Consider the following 12,346-nt stretch of genomic DNA (forward strand, 5'->3'; position numbering starts at 1 on the left):
TTTACACAAACGTGAAAAATTACGAAACATTTATCAAATTCATGAAAGACATCTTCAATTTCGATTGTGTATCAGGCGTTAATAAGTCCACAACACCAAGAGACATCATCATCGATTTGACTTTCTCAAGACACATTACACTTGAAACACTCCCTTTCATTTCCTATTTTTCCTATCATCGTTTATTCTCAACAGAGAAATGGTTCATTACGAGTACCATGCACACAGGAGGAAGGCATATGCAAATACAAGTATGTGAATTTATATACAAATACATACATATATATGATCACTCAAGTAGGACAGAGCCAGATGCCGAACGCGGGGGCCGATTGTGCTCTTTGTCGTTCGTTCCGCGCTCTCGCTTGCAGTTCAAGCACATTAGCTTACATTTGCTTGCCTACGGAATAGATTCGTATATTTGATATGTCCATATGATTTGTTTGCATCTTTACATATAGATTTATTCTCTTTGAAAATTGCGCGAAATTGTATATGCATATGCATGTTTATATACATATATTACTATACAACATATCTTATAAGGTATGTGGTAAATATTACCATACATTTTTTCCTTCATATACAATATAATAAAAAAATTAATAATAATAACATTAAAAAAACAGGTACTATTAACAAACTTGGTTTTATTTTTAATTCTTCAAGTAAATCAAATTAATAATAATCAATAAGAAGGCATATGCAAATACAAATACGTGAATTTATATATGTACATATGCGCATATACATACATATATACGCTCACTTAAGTAGGAGAGAGCAAGATGTCGAACGTTGTCGTCCGTTTACTTTGTTTGCCTTGTCGTTCGTTCCGCGCTTTCGCTTGCAGTTCATTCAATGCAATGAGCAAGGTAACGACATATGAGCAAGGTAACACTAATGAGCAAGGTAACGACACATTTTTTCGTGCGTGCAGCCTGTTAAATCGAATTATAAGACGTTATCACGTCAAAAAAGAGGTTGTCTGTAAAGTCGGTTTACTGACGATAGTTTAACGTGACAACGTCATAAGAAAATATTGATGGAATGGTTGCAATTTTCAAAACAAAATTTTAATTTTATTTGTTTGATAGATATTTTGTATGGATATAGAGGAGGAAGTAAATGGAATTGCAATGGAATAGGTCAAGTTACATTTACACAAACGTGAAAAATTACGAAACATTTATCAAATTCATGAAAGACATCTTCAATTTCGATTGTGTATCAGGCGTTAATAAGTCAACAACACTAAGACGCAGCATCATCGATTTGCCTTTTTCAAGACACTTTACACTCGAAACACTCCCTTTCATTTCCTACTTTTTCTATCATCGTCCTATTCTCAATAGAGAAATGGTTCATTACCAATGACACAGGCAGAAGGCATATGCAAATACAAGTATGTGAATTTATATACAAATGCGCATATACATACATACATATATATGCTCACTCAAGTAGGACAGAGCCAGATGTCGAACGTTGCCGAACGCGGGGCCGATTGTGCTCTTTGTCGTTCGTTCCGCGCTCTCGCTTGCAGTTCAAGCACATTAGCTTACATTTGCTTGCCTACGGAATAGATTCGTATATTTGATATGTCCATATGATTTGTTTGCATCTTTACATATAGATTTATTCTCTTTGAAAATTGCGCGAAATTGTATATGCATATGCATGTTTATATACATATATTACTATACAACATATCTTATAAGGTATGTGGTAAATATTACCATACATTTTTTCCTTCATATATAATAAAAAAAATAGTAATAATAACATTAAAAAAACAGGTACTATTAACAAACTTGGTTTTATTTTTAATTCTTCAAGTGAATCAAATTAATAATAATCAATAAGAAGGCATATGCAAATACAAATACGTGAATTTATATATGTACATATGCGCATATACATACATATATACGCTCACTTAAGTAGGAGAAAGCAAGATGTCGAACGTTGCCGTTCGTTTGCTTTGTTTGCTTTGTCGTTCGTTCCGCGCTTTCGCTTGCAGTTCATTCAATGCAATGAGCAACGTAACGACAAATGAGCAAGGTAACGGCAATGAGCAAGGTAACGACATATGAGCAAGGTAACACTAATGAGCAAGGTAACGACATATGAGCAAGGTAACACTAATGAGCAAGGTAACGTCACATGTTTTCGTGCGTGCAGCCTGTTAAATCGAATTGTAAGACGTTATCACGTCAAAAAATAATGTACACATACATTTACACTCAACGGTTTATTTATTTCCTATATTTACGTCACTAAATATTGTTTATGAAAACATGCCCAACAATATATTATTTAGAAAGTGTTAAAACCAGCTATAATTATAACAAATCGACTCCAAGAGTCTTTCTCTTTTTATCAATATCTAATTTGTAACGTTAATTAAATAACTACAAAATATGTTATTTAAACAAATCAGAGAAAACTACTTTAGGGTGATAGCTACAAGACGGCTACGCAAGCTGCCAAAATGACTAGTGCTCAAAAGTGAATCTACAGCTTTCCCCCAACTAAATCCATGGCAACCCTATTTACCGACTGAATGAAAAAGTTCAAACTGCAGTTAAAGGTGAAAGTTGACGATACACAACCTCGGCCTCGTTGTATATCGGCCGAGTTTAACGCCCCGTCGTTTCGTTCTCGTGTTATCCGGCGCAGTTGGACACACCAATTGAAATTAAGTCTCTCTCCATCAGATGCTTCCAACTCAGAGGAAGCCTTCCTCTTCCTTTGCTACCACCAGCTGGTACCGCATCAAATACTTTCAGAGCCGGTGCGTTTGCATCCATTCGGACGTCATGTCTCAGCCAAATAAGCCGCTGGATCTTTATTCGTAGCACTATGACTATGTTGTCGTAAAGCTCATATAACTCTGCGTTCCATCGTCTGCGATGCTCTCCGTCACCAACGTGCAAAGTTCCAAAGATTTTCCTCAGAATCTTTCTCTCAAACACGCCAAATGACGCCTCATCGGATATTGCCATCCTCCAAACTTCTGTGTCATACGTTAGGACAGGCATGATGAGAGCCTTATAGAGTGTTAGATTTGTTCGTAGAGAGAGGACTTTACTACTCATTTGCCTACTTGGTATAAAGTAGCACTTGTTGGCAAGAGAGGTTCTACGTTGGATTTCAAGGCTGACAATGTTATCGGTGTTAATGCTGGGTCCTAAATAAACGCAGTCTCTTACAACCTTGAAATCATAACGCTGTTATAAAAAATAGTGCCTGAGCGATTAAGTTCTATGGCTCTCACGATCTTTCCCAGCATCAGGTTAAATAAGTTACAAGACAGCGAGTCACCGTGTCTGGAACCTCGTGTGGTCGGACGGTGCTGCTGGTATTGGGCAGCGTTATTTTGTATAGCCGTATTAGTTTTCCGAAGGCACCAAATTCAGGCATCGAGAAAGAGATGGTGTGTGTCGATTCTCGTTTCGTGGGTCTTTTCCAAGACCTGTCGTATTGTGAATTCTGGTCGATTGTGAATTTTCCAGGTTTAAGGCCTCATTGATAAGGACCAATCAGTTGGTTGATGGTGGGCTTCAGCCTTTCACACAATACGCTCACTAGAATCTTATACACAATATTTAGAAGGGTAAAACCCCATCTAATTGGAAAGATTGCAGAGTCACCCTTTTTATGGATTGGGTAGAGCACACTTAAATTCCAATCGGCAGGCATATTTTCATTCGACCATATTTCGCATGCACCTTACCAGCTCCCCGCCGCCATGGAGTGGCCCTATGTATATGCAGCATCCTTTCTTTCCGCGGCAGAAAGACATTCCTAGTCGTACCAACTGTTTTTTCGGGCGTACGGAAATCCGATTCCTTCTTCGGCAGTACTTGGGGAATGATAAATGTTGTTCCTTTGCTCGTGCATGCTGGATTGTTGGGTAGTACTCTCCGAGAGCAGTGCTACCTCTCACGAATCGCGAATGTTCCGTTGTGCAGGCTGAATTATCCGACTGTGGGTCCACAAATTCCCTCCTTGCCCATCATGGCATTGAAGTCGTCATGGAATTTTTATTTCGTGGTGGGGATAGCAGAACAGAAATTTTTGGCCTCATCGTCCTTGCTGCCGTCACGACGTGGGCGCAAATGAATGGGTTTGACGGGGATTATTGCGAGAGGCTCGTTCTCCGGACTGAACGAAGGAACTTGGTGACAAAGTCTCCCTTTCATTGTAAATCCACCACCGAATTTGCGCTCCTTTCCATGGCAGCTGTAGTGGATGTCGCAATGTCCAAGTTTCTTCTTGCCTTGCCTCGTCCAACTATTAAATGGCAGCGATGCCAGCCTTTGCTCTTACGAGGACATCGACCAGCCGAGCAGAGGCACCTTCCCCATTAAGGGACCGGACATTCCAGGTGCATACACTCAAATCCTAAGGACTATGATTCCCTATCAGAATAAGCAGTTCTCATCCGCGGCTTCGTTTTGATTTTCATTGGAGAACGATTTTTACGTTGTGGGTTCCGAACCCAGGGGTTGTCGACGGATTACCAATGATCAAGGGGTTAGCAGCAGAACTATTCAGACATGGCGGCGGCCAAAAGCTGGTTATGTGCATGCACTATCTTTTTGGGTGAAACTATGAGATTTATGTACACAAATGCGGATATGGCGACCGACGAGCGTTTAGCGCATTTGGTATGTGCAAAGGAAACAGCAAACTTCGTTGAAAGGGGTAAATACCAGGCATTCATAAGAGCTATATGCGTTTCAGACACGAATTGTACGTTTACTGAAAAAAGAAAACGCTAATCAGCTAATTTAAATTTTCTCCATTTTTTTCTAATAGTTTACAAAATAGAATTTGACCAACTAAATATTAATTATAATTATAATTACTTTCGCTTAATTGGAACAGGATAGCAGAATTTATTATATTACTCAACCAGCTGGTACCCGCTATTTGGTTTTAAAAGTTTGTGGATGATGTCAACGTTTTTACCGTGTGTGGATCGATTAAAGGGTAGTATTCTTATTGACTATTTTGTTTGACTGGGTAAATTTAGAAGTAGTATTGAATTATCGTAATAAAAAATACATTAGGTTTAATTTTGTAATAATAATTTTAAAGTTATTTACCGCGGTACTATAGCCGTTGTTTAAGGATATGGGTAGCATAGATAGAGCTTGCATATCAGGATTTCTTTGTCGTCTTTGCTCCGAAGTGCACAGAATTGTAATTCATATATATGGAGACCAGGGTATGGAGCTGTGTTTGGTGGAGAAGATCAACGGGTATTCGCTAAATACCGTATGTTTATTGAAAATTATTTAAAGCAAATATGGTGTGGAATATTCGTATTTTCAGATTTCACCTACGGATCTCTTGCCTAAAACTATATGTGAAACTTGTTTACGAAGAGTGGAGCAACATTACGATTTGTGGAAAAACGTTCCTTTACGTTTACCACGATATATTTGAATGGGGGGCAGAGAGGGAGGGGGCGTGGCACCACCCACCACGCCCATTAGAAAGAGCAAGGTTACACCATTATAACTGTGAAAGTCCCAACCTCCTAGTGTCCCTATAGAACTCCCAGGAGATGTTTAAAAATTAGGTTTTTTCCGACCGCATTTGCAGTTTGTACTGAAATACAGTTGAAGAGAAGAGTATACAGCAGTCGTCAACCCAGCAAGCATTTAACTTGGGTTTTATATTTCATAGCACTTATGAAAACGTTGTTTTATCGTAAAAGTTATGAGTGCCGATGGCGAAAATTTAGGTCAAAAAATGTTCGATTTTGCATTATTTCACTATTTATAAAATGTTTTTTTTTGTAAAAATATTTGCTTTTGTAATATACATGTATATTTGAAATCAGAAAAGCGCCGCAGGCGAAAATTTAGACTAAAAATCGCGCGATTTTTATTCCAAATTTTCAGTATTTGTAAAAATATTTGTTATTGTAATATATATGTATATTTGAAATCAAAAAAAGCGCCGCAGGCGAAAATTTGGACTAAAAATCGCGCGATTTTTATTCCAAATTTTCAGTATTTGTAAAAATATTTGTTATTGTAATATATATGTATATTTGAAATCAAAAAAAGCGCCGCAGGCGAAAATTTGGACTAAAAATCGCGCGATTTTTATTCCAAATTTTCAGTATTTGTAAAAATGTTTGTTTTTGTAATATATATGTATATTTGAAATCAAAAAAAGCGCCGCAGGCGAAAATTTGAACTAAAAATCGCGCGATTTTTATTCCAAATTTTCAGTATTTGTAAAAATATTTGTTTTTGTAATATATATGTATATTTGAAATCAAAAAAGCGCCGCAGGCGAAAATTTGGACTAAAAATCGCGCGATTTTTATTCCAAATTTTCAGTATTTGTAAAAATATTTGTTTTTGTAATATACATGTATATTTGAAATCAAAAAAGCGCCGCAGGCGAAAATTTGGACTAAAAATCGCGCGATTTTTATTCCAAATTTTCAGTATTTGTAAAAATATTTGTTTTTGTAATATATATGTATATTTGAAATCAAAAAAAACGCCGCAGGCGAAAATTTTGACTAAAAATCGCGCGATTTTTATTCCAAATTTTCAGTATTTGTAAAAATATTTCTTTTTGTAATATATATGTATATTTGAAATCAAAAAAGCGCCCCTATAAATAATAAAAATAATAATGAAAGAATTGTTCCCTTTTGGTTGACTGGGTTTTTCTTATTTCGCTTTGTTCTTCTCTCTCTCATCGTTCGTTTGACAGTTCGCTCCTCAAATTTATTCTGCACGGTATTACAAACGGTTAGAAGAACATTTGTAATAATAGAATTTGGACTATTATTTAGTAAAAATAACTTTAAATCGAATGTTAATGTAATAAAGAATCTTTATAAGTGATTTTGTTACTTTTCTGTGTTTGTATTTAAGTGAAATAAGCCTCTGTAATGGGGCATTTTTTCAAGCTTATGAAAAAAAGATGCATTTTTAACGTTAAATATTGCTATTAATTCTTAATTTTAATTTATAAAAAGAATATAAATCAAAAGGCTGATATAGTGACTACATTTGCGTGTTATAATTTTTAAATTCGGTCCACGCACTTAGACATTATAACCAAATATATCGTGGTAGAAAAGGAAAGCTCAGCCCGATTTGTTAATGCGCTTAACGCGAATAAAGCAAGGAAACTTTATTCGAATTAATCAGGTACATTACTTAGGTGGCATGTTTCCTAATGAGTTAGTGCTATTTCATGCATTGTCATATGGGCACTTCATTTGCTTTTCTAATAGAAAACAGATTGGGGTGGATCCATATTACTACACAAAATTTGTAAGCTCGCCATCCAGTTTTTTTTCTTTGGTGGCTCCTCGGATTCTCGGTTGAACCCAATGTGAAGAAATTACAGAAATATCAAACTTTGTATTAGTAAAAGTTTTATTACAAAGTGGGTTTTTATTAACAAGAGAAGCACCAACAAAACAAAATTAGAGAATGGTATTATTTAAGTTTCCTGGTTGTTGTTGTTGTTGTAGCAGCATAAACATTCCGCATACTTACATACCTTGGCCGGATATAAATCCGGGTCGTTTCGGTAACGTAGAACCGACTGTCGTGGAAACGTTAAGTTTCCTGGTAATCATGGATGCATTACTGACACTTGCAAACATTCAAGTGTCTCCTGAAATTGCTAAATTCCTTCTCAGACCGAGGAGGGGTGAGTTGCGAGGCCTGACAGCATTATTTACGAGATAGAATACATGGAATAATTTTATCAGAGGGATCTTCGATTCGCCACTTTTGGGCTAGCTACGTTTTGGTTCCTCTCGCTTGACAAAAATTTACATGTGAAAGCAACAACAAAGTTATCGAGCAGGATTCGCCATTAGCTCTGGTATAGCTGTCATCTCTCTTTTCTGATATTAAGCAAAGTCTCATTAGACCAAGGCGAATCTATTAAAGGTCGTATAGGTAATTCGGCCGATTTGTTTTTATCTTTCGCCTTGTCCATGTGGCTGTCAATCCAGAATGAAACAGCGGGAATTTTTTATTTTCTGATGGACTTAGAAAAAGAGTTAGTTATAAAATAAATAGGACTTGCGAGATTGAAAATTCGTGTGTAAGAAACGTTAAATTTTTATGGAAATTTCCTTTATAAAATTCATGCTAAATTAAAAAATTAAATTGCGGGTTGGCCTAAAAAACTATATCGTAAATTAGTGAAGCCTTTGTCGCTAATGGAAGTGACTATAGATTTTATTGCCTAGAACGAATATTATAAGCCATTCAAACCTTTTTGTTAGATTCAAAATGGACCCGTAGTTGAGTTGTCGCGGTCACGCTTCTATTTGACAGACTAAATAAAGGACATTTTTCTCAAATCTGCTTCTAAATTGACGAACCAGAGAATTTTTTAATTATCTTCCAACACCAACTCTCAAAAATTGTAAAAATGTTTATATACTTGTATAATTACATATCTGTCACGTTCTTGTACCGTTATGTGGGCACAAGGACGCGGGAATAAAAATATGGTCCTAGTACAATAAGAGCTGCTGAATAAACTTTTCTGCGTGCTGCAATATTCCTTGCCAAATAAACGAAACATCTGCGATGTATTGTTTATCCATCATATAAAGATCTTCAGACTACTAAATACAGCCTGGTGTAAGCACAACCTTGTACGAATATTGAAACCCTAGACTTGCATGAGTATGATCAGTAAAGCTTCTGAAACATATATCAACAAATATTATTGAATTGGCATGTGCACATTAAAGGATATTTTTAAATATAAAATTCGTCCTATCAGTAAATTATTTTGTTTCTATTCTATTGTGTTACTGTTCATTATTTCAGACCCAAAAACCATTGTGTAACGTCGGCGATGTTTCAAGTACAGATGTTTCTGAAGATGAAATTTGTGAAACCAATGGTTCTAGATCAGAGCAATCATCTGTTCCGGACTCAAATACAATGACTAATGCGGTGCAAATATCTACATCCGTTTCATCTCAAGTGCCATTGCCTGGTATTACGCAAGAGTTAACTGAACATAATCACCCGTCATAGAAATAATTATTTTATGATATTTAAAACTATTTAAAAAAAAATACGTTGACGTAGTTGCAAACTTCCCAGATCGAAAATAAAACTACTATTTTCACCATCAAATTACAATTTTTTTTTTTAATTGTGCTCGGCAATGATTCTGGTAGAGAGAACAAAAAAAGGTTTAGGTCAGAATCTTGCAAGGCGCATTCATTAAGGTACTTGACCACCTTATAAGTTTCAAAAAATTAAATTTTTTTTTTACATTTTTTCAATCCTTATACTTTTAAAAATCATCACCTGAAACTGTTTTTTTAAATTCGAATTCTAACAAAGTGAAATCAGTGAAAATGTGCAGGCGCATCCTGCACTCATTACTTGCTGACTCAGCTGAAAGAAAATAGCAAGTTTTAACTTTAAACGCGTTTTTCCAGAAATGACTTTTTTTCGAATGGCGGACACTTTATCTCCGAAACTGCTTAGCCGATTTTAATGATTTTGGTCTTGTTTTATTTGTTAAGATGTTTTGTATGCCAATTTACCACATTTTGCAAAAAAAAAGTTAATAAAGTATTGCTTTTTAAGCATAACATTGTGAAAAACAGGGGTGTTTTCTTAACTTTTTTTCAAACATCCGCCATTTTTTTATTATTTTTTTTTTTGTCAGTTTGTGGTAAATTCTCACGCAAGGAACCTTCCTTTTGAAAATTTTGTTTCTCTCTTTTGTTTTAGAATTACCATTTCTAAGATTAACTGTCCGCCGCAAGACATGATTTTCTTCAGGCCTCGACTTTGGCGCCTCCTGGATATATGTTAAAAAAAGAAATTTTAATAAATCAATTTTTTTTGTATTATATAAGCTCTAAATAAAAATTTAAAAAAAAATTTATTTTAATATATTATACAGAACATGAAAAAAAAATTATTGAATATGTTGTACTTTTTAGCTTTCCAAGGTGGTCAAGTACCTTAAAGGTTGTTGCGGAGTCCCCCATATTCAGTTGCGCAGTTATTTATGTTATTCGGCGTTTGTAATTATAAATTTGCTGTGTATATAACCAACGTTTTTGTAAACCGGGATGCGTTTCTCCGCCTCTCTCGCTGCTTATATTAATGTAGGGTAAATGCAATTTATGCAATTTAAAATTGTATATAAACATGACGAAAACATTCTTAAAGTAGTCGCCGGTCAGCCAGAGAAGTGGGAGAACGCATCGCGGTGAGTATTTGTTTATTATTTATATTTGTAACTAGCAAACCCGGCCCCCTTCGCTGGGCACACTAAAATAGAATAGATATGGTTTAGAACAGAAAATATATGATTTTCGTATTATTTATTTCTTTATTCTTTATTCAAGCGCTTTGGCATAAACAATATTTTTTGTTTTTCTATTTGTTTTTGAGTAAATATAAAATATAAATTGAAAATCAGGAAAAAAGAAGATTGTTTTTAAATTTCAAATCAACGCATATGAATAAACAATCGTCTTTTTTCCTGATCATCCATGAATTTTTCGTTTCAATTTATATGTTTTATTAAGCATTGGAGCTTTTTTAACCATTATCCATTTATATTTTTCAAAAAAAAAAAAACGAAAAAAATTTTTTTTTCACGAACACATAATTTCATTCGGATTTCACATTAAATTCTCAAATTTCGTAAGAAATTATTCACTGTTCCAAAATCCACTCCAAAAAAATTCACAAACAATTTTTACATGTTGCACTTACGTTTTTTCCTTATGGCATCCAAATCAGAAAGAAATATTGACCCATTGTAACTCACACTGTCAATTTGACAGTTCAGTTCCGCCCCAAGCGTTAAAAAAGTAAGCGACATTATGGCTGGTTCAAAAGAACGCTGTACCCGTTGCCAGTGCTCCAACCAAACTTTACGAAACCCATTTTCAATACTTACTTAACAATGTGTGTAAGTTTGGTTTAATTCGGTGCAAAGACACGGCGGGTCCACGTTTTGGCATATATTTCCAGACCCTAGTCATCAATAGGTATGAAAATTACCCCGTATTAAAGAACTTATCAACAGCTTTCATTTGATACCCATATTGTACATACACAACCAAAGGTTACCCGGGTCCACGTTTTGACCTATATCTCGAGACCCCAGTCACGGACCGGTATGAAAAATACTCTGTACTAAAGCATTCGCCAACAGCTTCCATTTGATACCCATATTGTACATACACGTCCGAAGGTTACCCGGGTCCACGTTTTGACCTATACCTCGAGACCCCAGTCACGGACGGGTATGAAAAATACTCCGTACTAAAGCATTCGCCAACACCTTCAATTTGATATCCATATTGTACAAACATATTCTAGGGTCCACGTTTTGGTCTCTATCTCGAGACCCTAGTCACGGAGCGGCATGAAAAATACTCTGTACTAAAGCATTCACCAACAGCTTCCATTTGATACCCATATTGTACATACACGTCCGAAGGTTACCCGGGCCCACGTTTTGACCTATATCTCGAGACCCTATCTACCAATAGGTATTCAAACTATACGGAAATCATCTTCATTACCTACTTAACAATGTGTGTAAGTTTGGTTTAATTCGGTTCAAAGACACGGCGGGTCCACGTTTTGGCATATATTTTGAGACCCTAGTCATCAATAGGTATGAAAATTACCCCGTATTAAAGAACTTATCAACAGCTTTCATTTGATACCCATATTGTACATACACAACCAAAGGTTACCCGGGTCCACGTTTTGACCTATATCTCGAGACCCCAGTCACGGACCGGTATGAAAAATACTCTGTACTAAAGCATTCGCCAACAGCTTCAATTTGATATCCATATTGTACAAACACATTCTAGGCTCCACGTTTTGGTCTCTATCTCGAGACCCTAGTCACGGAGCGGCATGAAAAATACTCTGTACTAAAGCATTCACCAACAGCTTCAATTTGATACCCATATTGTACATACACATCCGAAGGTTACCCGGGTCCACGTTTTGACCTATATCTCGAGCCCTATCCACCAATAGGTATCCAAACTATACGGAAACCATCTTCAATACCTTCTTAACAATGTGGGTAAGTTTGGTTTAATTCGGTGCAGACGCGGCCGGTTAGCGAACACACACAAAAAGTTGACTTTATTTTATATATATGATTTTTTTCAGTTTGTGTCCGAAAAATCCAAATATCTTACGGAACCCTATTTTTTTCCAAAATAAAATGTAATCCGTGTTACTCGTGGATGATGTAGCTTTCGAATGGTGAAAGAATTTTTAAAATCGGTCCAGTAGTTTTTGAGCCTATTCGTTAC

The 12,346-nt window shown here is 35.9% G+C and overlaps 1 protein-coding gene across 1 annotated transcript; it reads left to right on the plus strand.

The window, feature by feature from the left end:
* Window positions 1-5,007: 5,007 nt before the first annotated feature.
* LOC128866699 (uncharacterized) lies at window positions 5,008-10,374 on the plus strand. Its single transcript, XM_054107611.1, has 4 exons — window positions 5,008-5,289; window positions 5,347-5,420; window positions 7,127-7,196; window positions 8,850-10,374. The coding sequence occupies exons 1-4, from the start codon at window positions 5,146-5,148 to the stop codon at window positions 9,060-9,062; spliced, it is 501 nt and encodes a 166-aa protein (XP_053963586.1). The 5' UTR covers window positions 5,008-5,145; the 3' UTR covers window positions 9,063-10,374.
* Window positions 10,375-12,346: the final 1,972 nt, after the last annotated feature.

This window comes from Anastrepha ludens, chromosome 2, assembly GCF_028408465.1.
Source record: "Anastrepha ludens isolate Willacy chromosome 2, idAnaLude1.1, whole genome shotgun sequence".
NCBI classification, from domain to species: domain Eukaryota; kingdom Metazoa; phylum Arthropoda; class Insecta; order Diptera; family Tephritidae; genus Anastrepha; species Anastrepha ludens.